The 21,587-nt window shown below is 45.2% G+C and overlaps 1 protein-coding gene across 3 annotated transcripts in view; it reads right to left on the bottom strand.

Annotated features, from left to right (window-relative positions):
- Positions 1-269: 269 nt before the first annotated feature.
- Positions 270-21,587, bottom strand: part of Ubox5 (U-box domain containing 5) — a 40,365-nt gene continuing 19,047 nt past the window's right edge. For 2 of the 3 annotated variants that reach the window (XM_085696283.2, XM_048460005.3), the window contains 5 exons: positions 12,964-13,242; positions 11,686-11,780; positions 9,673-10,858; positions 4,637-4,798; positions 270-2,405 (listed from right to left, as the gene is read on the bottom strand). In XM_085696283.2, coding sequence (XP_085552409.2) covers positions 2,197-2,405; positions 4,637-4,798; positions 9,673-10,858; positions 11,686-11,739 — 1,611 coding nt within the window. In that variant the 5' untranslated portion in view covers positions 11,740-11,780; positions 12,964-13,242 and the 3' untranslated portion in view covers positions 270-2,196. Of the gene's footprint in view, positions 2,406-3,286; positions 3,431-4,636; positions 4,799-9,672; positions 10,859-11,685; positions 11,781-12,963; positions 13,243-21,587 lie in introns of those variants that run through there. The other variant, XM_085696284.2, reaches the window with a different exon arrangement.

Raw genomic sequence — 21,587 nt, 5'->3', positions numbered from 1 at the left:
CTGTGGCCTGTCACCTCAAGCTGGCCTGCTACTGGTTCAGAAGACAGCAGGGCAGCATGTCTGCAGTGGGTCTCCAGCCTCGCACCTCCACTGCCTACATGCCCCCATTACCAGGCAAAGACCAGGACAGGAAGGCTGCCTGGTGGAGGCGAAGGTGTGGCTGAGTCTTCTTGGTCAGTGGAGTTGAGCTCCGCATGCTGACTGGGAAGCTAGTTTATGTCTGGTCCCAGGACCAGTCTCTAATGAGAAATAAAATGCCATGGGGCCAATTCACGTATTTCTTTTTATTTTGGTGTCTTTGAGACAAATGTTTGCTATGGAGCCCAGGCTGGCCTTGAACTCATGGCGCGCCTCCTGATTTATGCTTGCACTACACCAGGCTTTCATTCTTGCGTTCTAGGGAAGAAAACCAGAGCTCTGTGGTGCTGGCAAGGGTGGGGAAAAGAGCACTTCCTTTTTGGGGGTGGGGGTGAGATCTTGAAGAGAAAAGCTTAATACTAAGGGTGTGGGATGGTTCCCCACTGGACTCAGGCTAGGTCCTGCCCACCCCAGAGGCTTCCAGACTTAGTTTTCCAGCAGAGCAGCACAGGCACCTCTGGTAGAGCTGCAGAGATCTTTGGGGGCTCTTGGGAGTTGGGGGCAGATATAGCTCCCAGCACTCACACTGAGGGGTAAAGGCTGAGTGAGAAGTGGGCTACTCTGGAGACCATGAGAGGCTGTGTGAAGGTTCTCGCGCCAAACCGCGCCCTCTGTAGTTGTGCGGGCTAAGGACAGAGCACACGGCAGGGCAGCTCAGGTGTGGAGTAGCGATGTGCAGGGGGCTGTCCGTGCAGACCCTGGTGTCTCACATGAAGGGCAGCACAGCAGGCACTGGTGGTGTGGCATGTAGGAGAGTGGAGGTGACAATCCCCTACTGGCCCCTCCGTGGATATGTCCCCTGGGCACTCTGAAAGCAGATTCCCTAAGCCTCAGGACTGAGCTCTGGGCCACCTGTGGGAACGAAGAACATGTGGTCCAAGGGGCTGAGATTTATCTCAAAGACAAGATGGACCATGCCTGGAAGGGATTGGGGACAGTGTTGATGACCTGCACAGATATCCTTCTAAGCTGGAAGCTCTTGACAATGAGCAGACCTGTACGGAATCCTTGTTTTCTTTGGGACTCATTTTAAATGGGGAAAAAATGTACCCTCAGGAGCCAAAGAGGTGGTTCAGAGAGTAGAGGTGACTGCCACAGCGCTAATGACCTGAATTTCAGCTCTGCGACCACATAGGCTGGGGAGTGAGCCAACTCCTGGAACTGTCCTGACTTCTACAGGCACCATGGCACCCATGTGCCCAAGTGCATATACAGAATTTGTTAAAAACGTGGCCTATAAACCAGTATTTCCCTGCAGTGGGCTATATACAGAACAGGAAGCTCCTCCTCCAGGGCGTGGCTCCAGGAGCAACCAGACACACTCTGGCACCTGACCTGAGGGAAGCTCCTGCCCCTCCCCTGGCACTGACACACCACGCCGGACAGATCTAAACCACTGCCTGACAGGTGGCAGCAACTGCACATGGCTGCCTTGTCCCGTGTGCCTGGAGGAAGCCTCAGTGAATGTCAACTGCCATTTTATTAAGGCTCCAAGTATCTGCAGGGGAGGAGGTACACATGGCTAAGTCATGTGCCCTATCATGGTCTACTTCTGAGTAACCCTGAGGCAGAGAAGGCTGTATGAGGTCCCAAGTCACAGTCTACTGAGCGCCATCAACAAAACTCCATTAGAAGGTTGTGTGCAGCCAGGTGGTGCACACCTTTAATCTCAGCACTTGGGAGGCAGAGGCAGATGGATCTCTGTGAGTTTGAGGTCAGCCTGGTCTCTACAGAGCAAGTTCCAGGACAGCCAGGGCTGTTACACAGAGAAACCCTGGTACGGATACCATGGGGTACCGGGGTAGTGCTGCTGAACAGTCTGGCTCTGGTTGGAGAGTGGCAAGGTAGGCTAGGGAGAACAGGGATGTCCCCCTAGCCCAGCCTATGGCTTTATTATCCTGTGTTGTCTAAGCATGAGGAGGTATCCTGACCCAGCCCCCGTAATACACCATGAGGTGCTAAAACCCAGGAGAGAATAGGGCCACTGGGATCCTGCTCTTGCTCCCTTCACCTGCAGGTCTCCCCCAAAATGGGGCTTCTTCAGTTGAGGTTGGTCCCTCAAAAATGGACCCGCAGCACATCCTGGCTGGCGACTGGCTGCTGGCAGGCTGTGCACATCATGGGCTGGGAGCGCTGCTGCTCACTCAGGCAGGGTCGGCACAGGAGGTGGCCACAGGGCAGCTGGTACACAGGCTCCTTCGTGGAGTAGGAGGAAAACGCTCTTTTGCAGGAGGCACACTCTGGACCACAGACACTTCTGGGGTGCTCTGGTGAGTCAGAAGAACAGGAAGGGTCAGGTGAGGCTGTTCCTCAGTCAACTTTGTCCCTGGAAGCTGGGGACTGGCAAGCCTCCCTTCTACCATCTTTATCAGTCTTGGTGCTGTCAATGAATGCTTAACAACTGGCCTCTAAATGCACTACATGGAAGCAGGCCTGTCCCCTGGCCTCCCAGACAAAGTATATACTCCTCTGCCAAAGCTGGAGCAAGGTACAAGCTTACCCTGACAAGATCAGTTGCAAGAAGAGGGAAAAACACAATGTGGCCCAAATATCACGGTCAGAACAGTCAGGGTGGAGGGAAATCACCAGAGGAGCACTTCAATCTGTCAGGAGCTGCCTTCTAACCCCTTAGCTCCTTTCTGGAACTGCCCTGGCCTTGGGCAGGCTCTCCCACCTTAAGATTCACTACAGATTCCCTTGATGTGATCCAGAGGAAAGGAGGTAAGGTCTACACCACAGGACAGTGGGGCTTTGAGTCATACCATGTGAATCTTAAGAGGTGAAACACCTCTGTGATCGTTAGCTGTGAAAGACTCTTCTGGCTGTAAGGACAATGGGGCCATGGGTGATAGGGATGCTGAGCACAGAAGCTGCAGGGAGTTCACAAGGGCTGGGGAAGAAGATTCAGAGTTGGTACCAGGGTGTTCCTCAGAACCACAGCAAAGAAAAGCACAAAAGGGTTGATGAGATGGCTCAGTGGACAGAAGGACTTCCTGAGTTCCATCCCTGGCACCCACGTCTGAGCGTTGTCTCTTCACCTCCACACATGTGCTGTGGCATGTATGTACTATGTACAGGCACACACACAAATAAGAGCATACAAGTACCTAATCATGAACGGCCCATCAGAGTGAGGACACTGGAGGAAAAACGGACTCCTACGGTGAAAGCTTGACAAGTGGAGGATGGGCTCTTTACCAACACAGGCTCAGAGGGTGCGGGGAGGAGAGCTCTGAAAGCAGACAGTGCAGTTCAGAGGGACTGGAGACGCCAATGAGAGGGGTCCCAGCAGCTGTCAGGGAGGGAAGGAGAGCAAGGGGTCACAAGAGAAGCACTAGGTGAGGGCTCTCACTGGCAGAAACTCTAGCAAGGGAAACTGAAAAGAAATGGCTGAAGGCAGGAAAGAAGCTGCATCGTCTGAAGGCCCAAAGAAAGAGAAGGTGGGTAAAGCTGGTCAGACTGGCCAGTCACATCCCTAGATGCTGCGAGGACAAGCAGCCGTGAGACTGGCAGTTTTACTGGGCACTTTGAAAGACTTGTTCTTGGGAAGTTGGGAAGAAACAATCAGAGCAGGGAGAGTGTGATGGAGACCCAGGTGACAGCAGGAGGGACGGGCTCTGCATCAGCAGGAGCAGTCAACAGCCTGCCTTAGCAGCCCCACCAGGTTTCATTTTGTCCTTTGTTTAAAAATGGGGGTTGGGGAGCTGGAGAGATGGCTCAATGGTTAAAGAGCACTGGTTACTCTTGCAGGACCCTGGGTTCAGCTCTAAGTACCCACGTGGTGGCTCAAAGGTATCTGCAACTCCTGTTTCAGGAGATCTGACACTTTCTTCTGATCTCCACCAGGCATGGACATGGTACATATACATACATACAGGAAAAACATTCATACAGATAAAATTTTAAAAATTAGTCAATTCCTTACTTTGTATCTACCTTACAATATGATCCTAGGGTTTTTTTATTTTTTTGTTTTTTTTTTGCAAAATTTGGGCCATTACTCTACCTCTGTGCTTTTCTAGTACAATGATAAAAATGTTACCAAGAAGAGAGAAGATGACCTCTGAAACCTATACCTTTCTTCATATGTAGGTGAAACAGCCCAGATGTCAGATGAGGGGAAGATCAGGACCATCAAAGACCCAAGAGAGAACTATGCAGCCTACCACAGCCAAGTGTGCTGGGCACCTTTGTAATCCCAGTACTTGGGAACTGGAAAGTTCAAGTCCAGCAAGACCCCACGTCAAAAAAATCAAAACAAACATACAGCAAAGGACAGTCAGGCAGAGTTCACAGAATGACATGGTTAACTAAGATCTTGCCTGTGACGAGTCCCATTTCCAGACAGCCCCTTATCCCCTTCTGGAGAAGACAGAGAAAAGCTCTCTCTCCAGAATGGGAATTACAGTAAGGGAGCTGGCTAAGCAGACCCACAGAACACAAAGAGACGAGGCCCAGCATCCTACACAGGCAGACACTAGAGCTCACAGGGGATTACCGTAGCTGGTGTCTGGCCTCCTGGCAGTACTGCTCCCTCTTGTGCCCAGCTGCTGGAGCTGCCCCTTGGAGAGCCTGGCAGTAAAGGAAGGCATGGAGCCAAGGGTGGAAGTCAAGGCGATTTCCAAACTCTGCGACAGCTTCTGCTCATGGGACACTGGACCTGTGGGAGACACAGAGATCATGACATCCAGGAAGGCTCAGCAAAAGAGAGATGGCTACTCATTCTTGGAAGACCAGAAAACGACCCTTCCATCTTCAGACATGTGAGTATAAAGAAAACCTCTTCCTGTGTCTCCCAGGACTATGAACGCAGAACAACGAGCCAAAGTCCTGGGAATCCTGCCGCCTTCCCATCTAAAATGCCTTCAAAGGTTGAGGCTTTCTCTAACTTTTCCCTAAACAAAGTGTTGTGCAGGACAGAGCCATCTTGAGGCTTTGATATAGAACTGCACTTCATTTTCCTTCCTTCCTCATTTATTCTGTGGTGCTGGGGATACAGTCCTGGGCGTGTGCCTTCCAGACAGCCACACTACTGCTCAGCTACATCCCAAGCCCGTGTTACATTTTGAAAGGCCTGCCCACTGGCCCAAGAAATGATGAGACAGCAGACACCAGCTCTGCACAGTTCCTACACTCTACCCTCTGCCTCAGCGTACTTCCCTTCCCTCTCCCTGCCCCCCCTTCTTCTGAGACAGGGGTATCACTATGTAGCCCATGCTGGCCTCAAACTCAAACTCATGCTGATTCTTCAGCCTCTGCCTCTTAAATGCTGGAAATACAGGCATTTGCTACCATACTTTTCTTATTTAAAAAAGAAAAGCCAAGTGGTGGTGGCACATGCTTTTAATCCCAGTACTCAGGAGACAGAGGCAGGTAAATCTCTGTGAGTTCAAGGCCAGCCTGGTCTACAAAGCAAGTTCCAGGACAGCCAGAGTTGTTACACAGAGAAACCCTGTCTCCAAAAACAACAAACAAACAAACAAGCTCAAGCACCAGGGAAACAGCTTTGTTAGTACAATGCTTTCAGTAACAGCATGAGAAGCTGAGTTTGCTCTCCCAGAATCTGTGTCAAATATCCAGGAGCACTGCTCACACCTGTAACCCCAGCGCTAGGGAGACAGAGACAGATGCCTTGAGCTTGCTGGTCATGCAAGCCTGGCAACCCAAGTTCAATCCCCAGAACCCACAATGGAAGCCCTGCAAGTTGTCCTCTGACCTCCACACACATGCCATGGTACATGAGTGCCTGCATGAGCACGTGAGCACATGCATGCGCGCGCGCACACACACACACACACACACAAAATACTTGGGAGATGGAGGTAGAAGAATCATAAATTCAAAATCATGCCAATAATATAGAGAATTCTAGTCCAGCCTAGGTTATATAAGATCCTGTCTCAACAAAAGGCCGTCTCTAAAACTCTCCATTTAAATTGGGAAGTGGTGGCACACAACTTTAATCCCAGTACTCGGGAGACAACGTGGATCTCTAAATTTGACGCTAGTCTGGTCTACAGAGGGCAGCAAGAAAAACTCTGCTTCAAAACAAACAAACAAAAAAACCAAAACAACCACTCTTAATCTAGGCCAGCATAATGGCTTAACAGGAAAAAAAAAAAAAGGGACCTGTTTGGTTGTTTTGTTAACTGGACACAAGCTGCAGCTATCTGGGAGGAGGAACCTCAACTGAGAAATGTCTCAATCAGACTACCTGTAGGCAGTTTATAAGGCAATTTTTCTTGATTAATAACTGATGTAGGGGACCAGACTACTGGGGGATGCTGCTACTCCTGAGCAGGCGGGCCCTGGTGGTAAGAAAGCAGTATGACAAGACATGATGAGCAAGCAGTAACCAGCACTCCCGTGGCTTCTGCTTCAGTTCCTGCCTCCAGGTTCTGCCTCAAGTCATTCAGGTGACCTAGTGTGACCTGAGAACTGGAAGATGAACCCTTTCCTCTGCAGGTTTTAGTCATGGTGTTTAATCACAGAAGGAGAAATCTAAGACAGTGACTGATCCAACACTGACGATCTGAGCTGTTATCACATACAACCCCACAACAAAAAGCTTGTAATTGATCTTAGATTCCAAACCCCACTAACTTTTCTTTGCTTCAACGTGGCATTTAAAATCTTACTGAGTGAAACAAAGTGGTATAAACCTGTACTTTCAAAACCGAAAGGCAGAGACAGGAGAGCTGTCACAAATCTGAGGCCAACCTTATCTATAAAGTGATTTAGTTAAATGCCAATCAGCAACATGCATTGTAACAGTGATTCCAAAGAAAGGAAGATAAAGAAAAAGCCAAAGATCTGGCCAACTTTGATTTTTCTTCTGGTTGGGTTTTGGTTTTGATTGATTTGGTTCTTTTGAGACTGGTTCTTATGGTGTAGTCCTGGCTGGGCCAAAACTCATTATGTAGACCGGGCTGGCCTTGAACTCACAGAGATCTATCTCCCTCTGCCTCTTAAGTGCTAAAATAAAAGGTGTGTGCTACTATGCCATGCTCTAAGTTCCATTATGTTTATTTTAAAATAAAATTTTTTATGTATATAAATGTTTGCCTGTATGTATGTTTGCCTGGTTCCCACAGAAGCCAAAGAGAGAGTCAGATCCCCTGGAACTGGAGTTAAAGATGGCCGTGAGCACCCATGTAGGTGCTGAGAACTGGACCCAGGTCCTCTGAAAGAACAGCTAGCACTATTTACTGCTGAGCAATCTCTCTAGGCCTACATCCCAAATTCTATTTTTCAAAACAGTCTTTGCCATAAGAGATCTACAGACAATTTTCCTAATTAAGGCACTAGAATTTCTATTCAGGTGGTGTCAGATGAAATGACACTTTATATTTCTTTCATTTTAAAAATTACTTATTTAGTTTTATGTGTACGTGTGTGCACCCATCTATGTGGGTTTATGTTTACCACTTGTATGCAGGTGCTGGTAGAGACCAGAGGCCATCAGGTCCCCTGAAACTGTAGTTACAGGAAGATTTTTAGTCCCCCTGATGTGACTGTTTGCCTCTGGAAGAACATTAAGTGCTTTTAACTGATAAGCCATCTCTCCAGCTCCAATCTTCCTTTCTTTCTTATCTGCCTGTCTTTTACAAAAATAACATGTCAGCTGGGCATGGTGGCTGTACTGGCTTGGTGGTGTCAACTTGACACAAGCTGGAGTCATCAGAGGAAGAAGCCTCAGCTGAAGAAATTCCTCACTGAGATCCAGCTGTGATCAATGGGGGAGGCCCAGACCATGGCGGGTAGTGCCATTCATGGGCTGCTGGTCCTGTGTTCTATAAGAAAGCAGGCTGAAAGTTGGGCAGTGGTGGCGCACACCTTTAATCCCAACACTCAGGAGGCAGAGGCAGGTGGAGCTCTGTGAGTTCGAGACCAGCCTACAAGTGCTAGTTTCAGGACAGGCACCAAAGCTACACAAAGAAACCCTGTCTCGAAAAACAACAACAACAAAACCCACAACAAAACAAAAACGAAGGAAGGAAGGAAGGAAGGAAGGAAGGAAGGAAAGAAGGAAGGAAGGAAGGAAGGAGGCTGAGCAAGCCATGGGAACAATCCAGTAAGCAGCAACCGCCTCCATGACCTCTGCATCAGCTCCTGCCTCCAGGTTCCTGTCCTGTGTGAGTTCCTGTCCTTACTTTCTTCAGGGATGAACAGCGATGCTAAAGTATCAGTCACTTTAGTATCAGGAAAGTATAAACCCTTTCCTGCCCAACTTGCTTTTTTTCCATGTTGTTTTGTCACAGCAATAGAAGCCCTAACTAAGATGGTGGCCCACACCTTTAATCCCAGTACTTGGGAGACAGAGGCAGGTGGATTTCCAAGTTCAAAGCCAGCCAGGTCTATACAGAGAAATCCTGTCTCAAACCAACCAACCAAATGACAACAAATGAAGAACAAATCTTGTCAGTCTGAAAAGTTACACCAGACTCCAGGTTCTCCTCGGGGAGTGGCAGGACTGCTGCTTCCAGGAATCACTGGCAATGCCAGAGGAAAAAGGCAGGAAGCCAGGCAGCTTAAATCTCATACTCAACAACAATACAACTCACTCACATTTACCGACCATATTTTCTTTCTGAGAGGCAGGCCTCCAACCCCACAATCTACCACTTTTGTTGTGGTACTTCACGGATAAGTGAGACAGAGATACCCACAGTGCATTTCCATCAATCTCCTCTGCAGGGGGTGGGGGGGAGAGCTGGAGAGATGGCTCAGAGGTTAAGACCACTGACTGTTCTTCCAGAGGTCCTGAGTTCAATTCCCAGCAACCACATAGTGGCTCATAACCATTTATAATGAGATCTGGTGCCCTCTTCTGGCCTGTAGGGATACATGTAGGCAGAACACTGCATATATAATAAATAAATAAATCTTCAAAAAAGAAAAAAAAATCCCCTCTAGGAAGACTAGATATAGTACCCCATAGAAACATGACATATAGAGGTTTCAGAAAAGAAGACATGGACTGCTTTAAGGGATCTACTGTTTCTCTTTCCAGCAGATCAGAATGGAGGATTCAAGACAGGAAAATACACTCATCTTGTTAGAAAAGACATAGGGAACACAAAGCAGGTGAGCCCACCAATGCAAGGAAGAGGGCACAGAACATGAAGACAGAACTCAAATAGTCAGATGTGGGGCTTACACTTGTAGTCTCAGCACTAAGAGATCGAGACAGGAGGATCAGCACAATTCAACATCAGCCACTACATAGCTTTTAAAAACCTTGAGTTACAGAGTGAAACCCTCTTTCTCTCAAAACAAGTAAAATAAATAAATAAGAATAAAATTTTAAGAAGAAAAAAATTAAATCTCAGGATAATAAGAGAACACACACACCACTTTGAGACTTACAGGTTACCTATGGAATAAGGACAAAACTGAGATGCCCTGCAAAAATGAAAAGCAGCATGGCCCCAGCTTCATAAAGCTAAGTGAGTAAAGCATAAAGCCAAGAACAGCAGCATCACATCAGCAGGAGGAACAGGGATGACATAGTCGTGGATACAGAGGAGTTACCTGCTGAACAGTCCATATCCGTAAGGCCGAGTTCACTGGGGCCTTTCATCTTCTTAGCAGTGGGCTCTGAGGTAGTGGGTGAAAGCAGAGGGCTTGTGGGAGAGGAAACGGTGTTCATGCCAAGGCTGTGTTCAGCCTGCGCCTGCTTCCTTTTCCTTGAGGGCAGGGTAATGACAGAAGGGGTCATTGCTGATGCAGTTTGTGCTCTCCCAAGCAGGTGGCAGCCAGAAATAGAGTGCTGGAGTAGGAAACGGTCGATCCGGGCCTTCAGGGAGGGATGAGGTAGCGGGTGGGACTGTGGGGTAAAGGCTAACCCTGTGAATGGGTCACTGGGCACTCGGCCCCAAGTAGCTTCACTGAGGTTACACTTCTCCAGAGTGCTCTGGTCAATGACCTTGCCTGAGGGCAGCAGCATGGGGCACGGCATGATCTCCAGGGTAATAGGATCTAGGAACTCCTCAGGCACATCGTCATCCACCTCAGACATCTCCTGTAAGAGACAGGGAGCCTGCTGGCCCTCAGACTGACCCCCAGAGTCACAGTCACTCTCCATGGGCGAGGCTGGAGTGTGCAGACCCAAGTCCTTTGGCAGGCTTCCTGATGCTATCAACAAGACACTGTTTATGACCTCCTGAGAGCAGGTCTTGGCTGGCTGACCCCACACCTCTAAACGCTTTATGCAAGAGATGCCACTGCCTGTCACATGGGTGATTCCGATCTTGAGATGGGCCACATGGCTAAGGGAAAGAGCCCCTTTATTCCAGAGTTCCTGGGCTACAACAGCAGGGGAGAGGAGTGTGACTTCCATTGGGCTAAAAGGTGGCCTGGCCTTGAAGCCCCTGTGGCTGAACACCACGTGATTCTGGTTTTTCAGCAGGACTTTGCCTACCAAGGTGAATGCCTCCTTGTCTGGGACAGACAGCTCCATCGGGTCTGTAGTCCAGCACTCGTGTGAACCCAGAGAAGCTCTGCTAGATAAGGCAGATGTGTACAATTCCAGGCCAGTGACATTCTGGCATCCCCCCGTTGTGAGATCTATATTAATCCTACAGAGTTCTACATTAAATGGAAAGGAAACTGTCACATAGATTGGAGGTCTAATGAAGTACTCTGTCCTAAAGCCATGGCTTCTCTTTATGAGGTCTTCAGAGATGAGATTTTCTACTTCATAACCATCAGCTGATACCTAGATTAATGACAAAGAGAAGACACATTGATCCAAATGAAGACAACAGGTTTTCAAGAATTGTTACTTACAAAAATACTTTTGATAATTATTTATTTAATTTATTTATTTTTATGTTATGTATACGGGTGTTTTGACTGCTTCTATGTCTGTGCACCATATGCAGTGTATGCAGTGCCTACTGAGGCCAGAAGAGGGTGTCAGAGCCCCTGGAACTGAAGTTCTAGATGGTTGTGAGCCATCATGTGGGTGCTACCAATTATATCTGGGTCCTGTAGAAGAACAACTAGTGATAAATATATATATATAAATATATATATATTTATATTTATATATTATTATGTTCTGTCTAAGGCCAGAAGAAGGCACCAGATTTCATTATAGATGGTTGTGAGTCACCATGTGGTTTGTTTTTGCCTCCCTCCTGCTAAGATTAAAGGTATTTGCCACAACACCTGACAAAAGTAAGTAAATCTAAAAAGCAAAACAAACAAAAAGCCAATAACAAAACAACAGAAAACTGAGAGGGAGGGCAAGGGAAAGAGGAACAGAGTGAGGGTAAGGGAGACACTGAGTGACTGATTCTACTCCGCTATGACTGTGCACTGATCCATCAAGACGGTAAGTCGATTTTCCACAGAGTCACAGAGCACCTCACAGCCGTGTTCTGGGATCCGTGACTGTCCAATACTTGCCTAAATGTTGTCTGCTGGAATCCAAGGGTGAGCGCACAGGAGCCTAAATCAAGGCCACATACACAAGGCAGGAAATGGGGAAAAGCATAAGAACACATTACATATTTTTGTGTATATATTTGTTTGGTTTACCTTATTGCAGTGAATTCTTGGTCTGAACTGTGGGAGGCAAAGATTTATTACCATCTTTGTGGCTGAAAGAATAGCTTCCAAGCATCAGAAACAGCCTTTAAAAAAAAAGTGAAACTTAATATTAGCCAGATACATTATAATTCAGCTTTAAAATCGGGCATAGTGGTACATGCTTTTGATCCTAGCACTTGGGAGGCAGAAGCAGGCAGATTGCAGTGAATTTGAGGTCAGCCTAGTCTACAGAGTAAGTTCCAGGACAGGCAGAGTAACACAGAGAAATCTGCCTTGCGAAACCAAAAACAAACAAACAATGATCGATCAGTTTTAAACTTTCAGGAGTTGAATCTAAAAGAGGAGCAGATAGGGCAGAAACAGAATTTATAGTATATTCTCCCAGTCCCACCATTTCCTTGTGTCCTACTGATGATGGGGGAAATTACTCACCGAAAAGTTAAGAAGGCAATTTTCTTTCCTTTTAAAAACATATTTTATTTAAGGTGTATGTGTGTGTCTGAGTGTATGTCTGTGCACCGTGGGTATGCAGGAGCCCAAAAAGGTCAGAAGAAGCTTCAGATACCCTGGGACTAGGGTTACCGAAGGCTGTGGACCACCATGTGGATGCTGGCAGAACCCAGGCGCTCTGCAGCCAGCGCTCTCAGCTGCAGAGCCGTGTCTCCAGGCTGGAGAAGGCGATTTCTAGCCTAAATTCTACAGATGGGCAAAGCGTGTCAGTTCTGCAGGGCTCCCAGAGGAAGGAGTCAGTGCACAGCAGCAGATAACAAGGTGGTGTGAATGGGAAGGGTCACAGAACACAGTCATAGTGGTGCTGCACACTCAACCCTAGATATTGCTTCCTTCCACACCTGGAAGAGTCGAAACTGTTTTTGAGACAGCTGGGGTGTTTTTCTTGGCTTACAGACTCTATGGATGTGAGGGTAATATCATGCACTCTCATGGCATGGAATCCTCATGAACACGGCATTTATGTCCATTTATTTAAGTATACCAGAGTCCTTTTTTAAATTACAAAATTGTTACTGTGTATTTATACATAGGATGTGTGTGAGGGCATATGGGAGGACAGGTATATGCCACCACACTGTTATGTGGTAATGAAGATTAAATCAGGGATTTCCTACATGCTAAGCAAGCACTCTACCAAATGAATTACTTCCCCAGCCTGACCCATGAAAATCTCAATTACTCTTTCCAACATATATTGGACCAAGTCTGGGGGAACTTTAACGGGCCCTGTGCATTGTGACTGCCTCTCCTTACCTTCTAGTCAAAAGTCATAGAGCTGCTCCAAGTTGGTCAACGGTAGCCAGCTCCACGAGAACATTACTGAAGTCTGAGCCTAGGACAGCAGCCCACGGACCGCCTTTCTCCGCAGCACTTACTGAGTTGGAAGGAACACACAGAGGCTATCCAATTCATCCACATTAAATTCTCTTCATTGTCAGCTTCAACGTCACCTCTTGCTCCCTGTCCGGTAGTGGCAGATCTTATCTCATACTACTACCTCACAGATTTCTCAGGAGTTTGGATGATCCTCACCTATAGCAAAAACAAATGGTAACACATTAATACAATTTTAGGGTTGTGGGTGGACCTCAGTGACAGTGCATTTGCCTAGCTAGCATGCAAGAGGTTCTGAGTTCAATCCCAAGCACCACAAATAACTTTAAAAAATACAAATTAGGGCTGAAAAGATAGCTTAAGGGTAGAGAGGTTGACTAGTATTTGTAAAACTCTAGGTTCAATTCCTAGCATTGGAAAATCTAAAATATATAAAAATAATTTAGTTGCTCTACATGGTGATTTGAGTGAGAATGGCCTCCACAGGTGCTTGTGTTTGAACAGTCGGTCCCAGCTACTGAAACTGTCTAGGAGGATTTGTTGGAGGTGGTGTGTAACTGGAGGAGGTTTCAAAAGCTCACACCAGGTCCAGACTGTCCGTTTCTGTCTCTGTTTCTATCTACCTGTAACTGTGAGCTCTCAGCTATTTCTCCGGCACCATGCCTGCTACCATGCTCCTTGTCAAGATGGTCAAGGCCTAATCCCTTGAAACTGTAAGTAAGCTTCCAAATTAACTGCTTTTTTTTTTTATAAGTTGCCTCGGTCATAGTGTTTCCCCCCTGCAATAGAATAGTAACTATGACACCGTATTAGTCTGCATTTTGTTGCTGGAGAAAGGTTTTAGTTGGCTTACACATCACAGATCACAGTCCATCACTGTGGGAAGTCAGGGCAGGAATTAAGAAGCAACCTGGAGGCAGAAACATGGAGCAGAGACCATGGAGTACTGCAGCTTACTCGCCTTCTAAACTTCACGACTTAATCCATTTACTGCTTTTTATATTCCCCAAGAACACCTCCCAGGGCTGGCACTGCCCACTATGGGCTACACCCTCCCACACAAATCATTAATCAAAAAAATGACCCCACAGATTTGCCTACAGGCTTACCTGATAAAGGCTTTTTTTTTTTTTTAAGCTTTTGAGTCAGGGTCTCTCTATGTAGCTCTGGCTGCCCTGAAACTCACTGTGTACACCAGCTGAGTTGGCCTCAAACTCACAGATATTTATCTGTCTTCCCAGTGCTGGGATTAAAGGGGTGTTCCACTACAGCTGGGCTGGCAAGAGGCTTTTTTTGTTTTGTTTTGCCCACATGTATAACTGTGTACCACAAGAATTCCTGGTGCCCATGGAAGCCAGAAGAACATCTCAGATCCCAAGATGGAAGTCACAGCTGGTTACAAGCTGCCATGCAGTGGGTCCTCTGGAGGTGTAGTTTGATTGTCTTAACCACTGAGCCATCTCTCTAGCCCCCAATTTTCCCAAACTAAACTAGTACAGTAGGACACAGGTGGTACAACACGCCTTTCCTCAGCTGACTCTCTGGGTAGGGCCCTGGCCCATCTCTAATACCACTTCAGCCATTCACATCACCAAGCTTCTTCCACTCCAGCGCATGCACCTAACTGTTCCAACACTGCAGATACCACAGTAAAGTGGGATGTAGTTTTCTTAAGCTGTTCAAACAATTATGCTCTACTCTACCTGATATACTCCTTTTGAGATCCATAAGAAATTTTTCCCTTGTTCTCTATATTAAAATAATTGTTTCTCCCAAGAACCTCAATGTCATTAAGGTATGACAAGGGTCCTTTACTTCGGCTGCTATGAAGCAGGGATAAATCAAGTTTGGTGGCACAGGTCTTTAATCCCAGAACTAGAGGCAGAGGCAGGCAGATCTCTGAGTTCCAGGACAGCCAGGACTATGTAGAGAGACTATGTCTCAAACACCAAAAACAAATTAAAAATAAATAAAAAGGAATAAAGAAAAAGCAATAATAAAATCTGTAGCTTGGCACTTAAATATATCTTTGTCTAAAATATTTGTATCATAGACTATAAAATTGCTTTGAAATAATTTTCAAACAGGATGGATAAAGTATAATTCAATAGTAAATCATCTCCTGTAGCTGGCCTCAAGAGCACTAGCAGCATAGACACAGTTGACTACTGATCTTCCTTCTCCACTTCCAAGTGCTGGGATTATATGCGTGTGCTACCACACCAGACCTGAGAGAAACATTTTAAGTAGATTTTTGGTTTTCCCCACTTAGTCTTAATTCAGTTTACATTTTTAAGAGATTCTACATGCTTTTAAAGATTCCAATTATAATAAATTGGATCTTTCTTAATTTTTTATTGTCTAAAGAAGGTTGGCAAGTAGTCTTGCATTCCTGACCCTCCAGTCTCACGGCCCTACTACTGGGGTTACAGGCATGTACCATCATGGTCTCTGGTCTCACGGCCCTACTACTGGGGTTACAGGCATGTACCATCATGGTCTCCGGTCTCACGGCCCTACTACTGGGGTTACAGGCATGTACCATCATGGTCTCCGGTCTCCACGGCCCTACTACTGGGGTTACAGGCATGTACCATCACGGTCTCCAGTCTCCATGGCCCTACTACTGGGGTTACAGGCATGTACCATCACGCCAACTTGTGTTAATTTTGGGGGCCAGTTATTCTACTTACGAGGAAATACACATTTCAGGGCCTTTATATGTGATCAGTTTATTTTTTTTATATTTCTGGATGTTTTTGGGGCTAGGAGTTGTGCTTCATGCACCCTAGGCGTTCTACCACTGCCCAACATCTTCAGGGCTTTAACTCATTCAACCTAACAGGTGCCAGGTAGATTTACTTGGGGTTTTACAATATCAGTAATAGTGATAGTACGCTTTCTGAAGTGATAATTTCGTGTGTGTGTTTAACAATTCTGGAACTCACTCTGTAGATCAGGCTGGCCTCGAACTCACAGATAGAGATCTGTTTGCCTCTAGTTCCCAAGTGCTGTGTTAGGTAATTCTTATTTTTGTCTCTGCATCACTACAACTTTCATAATTCTATAACAGAGTTGCTATTCTTATCCATTCTCATAAGAAAATGCTTTGTAAGAAAATGAAAGCCTTGATATATGGTTCAGTGGGCAACAGCACTTCCCACCAAACCTGATGACCTGAGCTCCGTCAGCTAGGAGAGAAATCTCTCTCTCTCTCTCTCTCTCTCTCTCTCTCTCTCTCTCTCTCGCCCTCACACGCGCGCGCGCGCACACACACACACACACACACACACACACACACACACACACACACACACACAGTAGCAGACACCTCCCCCAGGAAATTTAATACATTTTTTTTTGTTATTTGTTTTTTGAGACACAGGGTTCCTCTGTGTAACCCTGGGTGTCCTAGACCAGGCTGGTCTCTGCCTCTACTTCCTAAATGCTGGGATTAGAGGGATGTGCCACCATACCAAGCACTAAATTTTTTGTTTAAAAGAAAATACCACTTTAAATACAATGTTTATTGTTCAACTGATATTTTTATTAACATCATAATTTTTTTGTTTTTCAAAAAAAAGGATTTTTTTTTTTTTTAACTGAGGGTTTCTCAGTAGCTATGAAGCCAGTCCTGGAACTCACTCTGTAGACCAGGCTTGATTTGAACTCAAGAGATCTACCTGCCTTTGCCTCCCGAGTGCTGGAATTAAAGGTGTGCACCACCACCGCCTGGCAATATACTAATTCTTATATTTTCTTGAAAATTCTGAATTACATATATGCACATATATGTGTATATGTAATATATTTCTTTTTATCTTATCTGACAGACCAGGATATACCAACCTATTTTTATACTTTAACTTTTTTTTTGTTTTTTTGAGGCAGGTTTTCTCTGTGTAACAGCCCTAGCTGTACTAGAACTAACTCTTGTAGACCAGGCTAGCCTCAAACTCAGAGATACGCCTACCTCTGCCTCCCGAGTATTGGAATTAAAGGTGTGCGCCACCACTGCCCAGCCTTTAACTATCTTTTTTAATTCCCAAGACAGGCTCTATGCAGCTTGAGATCATGTCTTCTTTTGTAGCTCAGGCTGACCCTAAACCTGAGATCCTCCTGTCTTAGCCTCCTGAAGACTAGGACTGCATACTCTACCACTGCACACAACCAAACAGTTCTTTAAATGGACAACTGAGTCCTACTGTATATTCAAACACTTATAAATCCTTCACAAGGCACTGAGAGACAGAGAGGAAAATGAAGTAGCCAAGGTGGGAACATTCCTGGGTATTATATTGCAGCTGTTAGATACACAACCTCCTAAATCTGGTTCCACCAATGCTGGCTCTGTCAAGGTCTTTCGCTGGTCTAGTCTTACTAGCTGCCTAGTTTCACTATCTTGATCTTTAAAGGTCAAGAACCTCCTATGCTTCATGGGGATGGGGTGGGGAGGGGTTCAACGTACAAAAGATAAAGAGCTTAGAGATACAGCTTCCCAGTCCTGCCAAGGACACTGCCTCGCAACCCCACTTACTGTAAACTCTGTCCAGTAAAATACTTTCAAGCTGTAGCCTCCTTCACCAAATGAGATCTCAAAAGACAAACTGGGGACCTCAGATCACAGTTAGAGTAGTTGGCTGCCCAAAGAAGTAGCTTGGCCAGATAACAATGGAAGCCTAAGTCTTGAGTTCAGTCCTGTGATCCATATTGTCAAAGGCAAGAACTGACTTCCACAGTGTGTCCTTTGACCTCCACACATGCACTATGGCATGTTTGCAACTCCCCAAAAATGTTAAAAAGGAAGAATAATAAATAAAATAATAAATAATAAAATAAAACACAACTACTGGACAATGAACATGTTAGGCCAAACAGGGCTACATACTGAGACCTTGTCTCACATACATGCACACACACAGAAGAAAAGAGAATACGGAAATGAGTGAATATGACCAAAACATTGTGTAAAATTCTCAAAGAACTAATAAAAGAATTAGAAGAAAAGGAAGAGCATGGTGTTGCTTGCCTATAATCCTAGCATTGGAGAGGTAGAGACAGGAGGATTAAGATGGTGGTGCATGCATTTAATCCCAGCACTTGGAAGGTAGAAGCAAGTGGATCCCTGCGAGTTCAAGGACAGCCTGGTCTACAAATAAAAGTTCCAGTACAGCTAGGACTAAATAGTAAGACCCAGTCTCAAAAACAAACAAACAAACTTCTTCCAGAGGATCCTGATTTGATTCCCAGCACCACACGGTGGCTCACAACCATCTGTAACTCCAGTTCCAGGGGGATCCAATGTCCTCTTCTAACCTCTGCAGGCACCAGACATGCATGTCATCCACATTCATACATGTAAGCCAAACACTGAAACCATAAAAATAAACATTTACATAGAAAAGGAAGGGAACTGGGTCAGCAGTTTAGAAAAGTTGTTGCTCTAGGACCGGGGCTCAATTCCCAGTATACACATGGTGGTTCACAACCATCCCCAACTCTAGTTCCTGGGGACTCAACACTCTCCTCTGACCTCTACAGGTACCAGGCACACATGTGATGCACATACATACATTGAGGCAAAACATACACATAAAATAAACCAATCTAAAAAAAAAACCAACAATATCACTTACAGTGTGTTGTGTGTTGTACTGATTTGAAACAGGATCTCTCTCTCTCCCTCTCCATAGTCCAGGCTGACTTCAGATTCATGGGCTATCCTACTTTCTCAGCCTCCTTAGTGCTAGGATTACAAATGCAAACCACCACACAAGCATTTCTTTTTAATTAAGTAGTTTAAAAATTAAACACCAGAACGCACCACATAGAAAGAGTGAGCACTGTTTTCAGTAACAGGTATGTGTGTGTGTGTGTGTAAATATACATATACTCATTTGAGCTGAAGATGTAGCTCAACTGGTAATGTTTGACTCACATGCATGAAGTCTCAGATTTGACCACTAGCACTGCAAAAACTGAGCATGGTGTTACTTGCCTATAATCCTAGCAGTGGAGAGGTAGAGACAGGAGGAGTAAGAGTCAAAGGTTCTATTTGTCTGCATAGGCAGTTTGAGATCAGTCTAGGATATATAAGTAAGTATAAAAACTTACTATGTAAGTCTGATGTTCTGAGTTTGATTGCTGAAATTAAAAGTGGGAAGACAGAACTCAATCTCAAAAGTTATTCTCTGACCTCTACATGTGCACTGTAGTATGTGCCTGTCTAAACTCACACATATACATCACACACACAGTACATTAACAAATTAAATTGTAAAAAATTTAAAAGCCACATAAAATGTGATAGTTTGAAAGAAAATGGCCCCCAAATGGAATGGCACTAGTGAGAGGTGTGGCCTCGTTGGAGGAAGTACATCATTGTTGGAGGTGGGCTTTGAGGTCTCCTATGCTCAAGCTTCATGCAGTGAGACAGACCACTTCCTGTTGCCTGTGAGTCAAGATATAAGAAGTCTCAGCTCTTCTAGCACCATGCTTGCCTACATGCCTCCTTGCTCACTGCCATGACAATAATGGACTAAACCTCTGAACTGTATGTGAGTCACCCAAATTAAACATTTTCCTTTATAAGAGCTCCACGACCATGGTGTCTCTCACAACAATATAAACCCTAACTAAGACATATACTTATTTACTCATTCATTCAAGGTTTGTATGCGAAAGGAATTTTTTTCTAAGGGCTGTAATCAATGAGACAATAGGCTGAGGAGATGGCTTAGTTGGTAAAGTGAGTTCAGCTCTCTAACACACACATAAAAAGCCAAGTGTGGCTGCATACAGCTGTAATCCACCTTGTGCTAAAGAGGCAGATACAGGAGGTCTTGGGACTTGCTGGCCAGCCAGTCTATAACCAATTGGTGAGCTTCAGGCTCAGTGAGAGACCCTGTCTCAAAAAATAGAATAGGGAACAGTTGAAGAAGACACAACTGATAACTCCCTATGGCCTCCACATACACCTACATGTGCACATACCTACATGTGTATACACAGACACAGACATACAAAGAGCTGGGAATATAACTCAGTTGTAAATTGGGAGGTCTATCACTTACAAAGGTCTGTATTCAATCCCCAGAACAGAATCAACACACACACACACACCCCAAAATAACTTTTCAAATTCAAGTTGGCGATGTCACTCCATTTGCAGTATCCCTGTCTAGCATATACAAGGCCCTAGATTTGACCTCTTTCCCACATAAACCTGCAGTGGGGATACACATCTGTAATCCCAGTATTCAAGAGGTGAAGGCAGAAATATCAGTACTTCAAAGTTATCCCTGGCTACATGATGAGTTCAAAGCCAACCTAGACTATATGGCAAACTGTCTCAAAAAACAAACAAAAGAAGTTTAAAAGCTAACTGGTCATAGGGAAGCAATTGAGGGCTTATAACAAGGGAGATAAAAGGAATTAATGAGACTGGCCATTAATCTCCTAGATGGCAAAAGTAATTTTGAACCACTTAGAAGCAATTCAGTCTTCAAAGGGCTCCTCTTTCTTCTGGCTGAAGGGGTCTCACAATCTTTCTGTTCTACACGAAGGGCATGAAGGAAGTAACAATAAGCAGTAGGGTACAAACTACTCAGATAAAACCTTTAATTTCATGTTTTCCTCTGACATATTTTCCCTCTTTTTTTGTTTTTGAGGCTTCACAAGGTTTTATTTCTTGATATACCCTTAGTTTTTTTCTAAACCACCGAATAACTTCCTTTCACATTACCACCCTGTCCTCACTCCTACTTAAAACTTTAGGTCCCATTGTTTGCCTTGTGTACCTTAGTACTGTATGGTTTATTTTCCTTTCATATTATAATTTTTTTAAATTTATTTATTTATTAAAATTATACATAAATTAGAGGGAGGGATATTTTTTGAGACAGTCTTACTCTAGCTCAGGCTGGCCTGGAACTCAGTAGCCCATGAGGACATGGAATGAGGCAATCCTCCTGCTTTAGCCTGGCGATTGCTGGTATCATAGGTATGAGCACTATGGCCTGCAAAATAGCATACAAATTTAAAAATATTTGTATGTGGGAGGTATCACACAATATGCCAATGCATGTGTGGAGGTCTAAGGTGAAGGTCAACTTGGGAAGCTGACAATTTACAGAGTTCAAGATCAGACTGGGCTACACAGTGAGTCTGTCTTCAAAACGGGGGGACACTTACCTCAAGTGTTAGATCCCCAGCACCACAAAAACAAAACCCCTCCATCTAGGAGTGCACACATAGTTTGGAAAGTAATGTGAGTTATGTAGAAATTAACTAGATTGGAAAATTAAGTTTCGGATGTTTTCCTTTTTGTATTTATAAAGTTGCGGTAAGTAATTAAACACTGGACTGGATTCTCGCAGATGTAAAGGACTGAACAGCTACATCCACACTCTGGGTAGGGATAAATCTGTTTCTTCTGCCTTCCTGTGCTCAGGCTTAGGAAGGAAAGAGTCAAGAGGAATTACCTGTCTACTAGGTACTGGTCTATCCAGGACTGAGGGATTTCCTATAACATGGGACTGTCA

The sequence above is a fragment of the Myodes glareolus genome, chromosome 10 (genome assembly GCF_982192425.1).
Source record: "Myodes glareolus chromosome 10, mMyoGla1.1, whole genome shotgun sequence".
NCBI classification, from domain to species: domain Eukaryota; kingdom Metazoa; phylum Chordata; class Mammalia; order Rodentia; family Cricetidae; genus Myodes; species Myodes glareolus.
The sequence above is the reverse complement of the archived record's forward strand: the minus strand, read 5'-3'. Positions and strand labels throughout refer to the sequence as shown.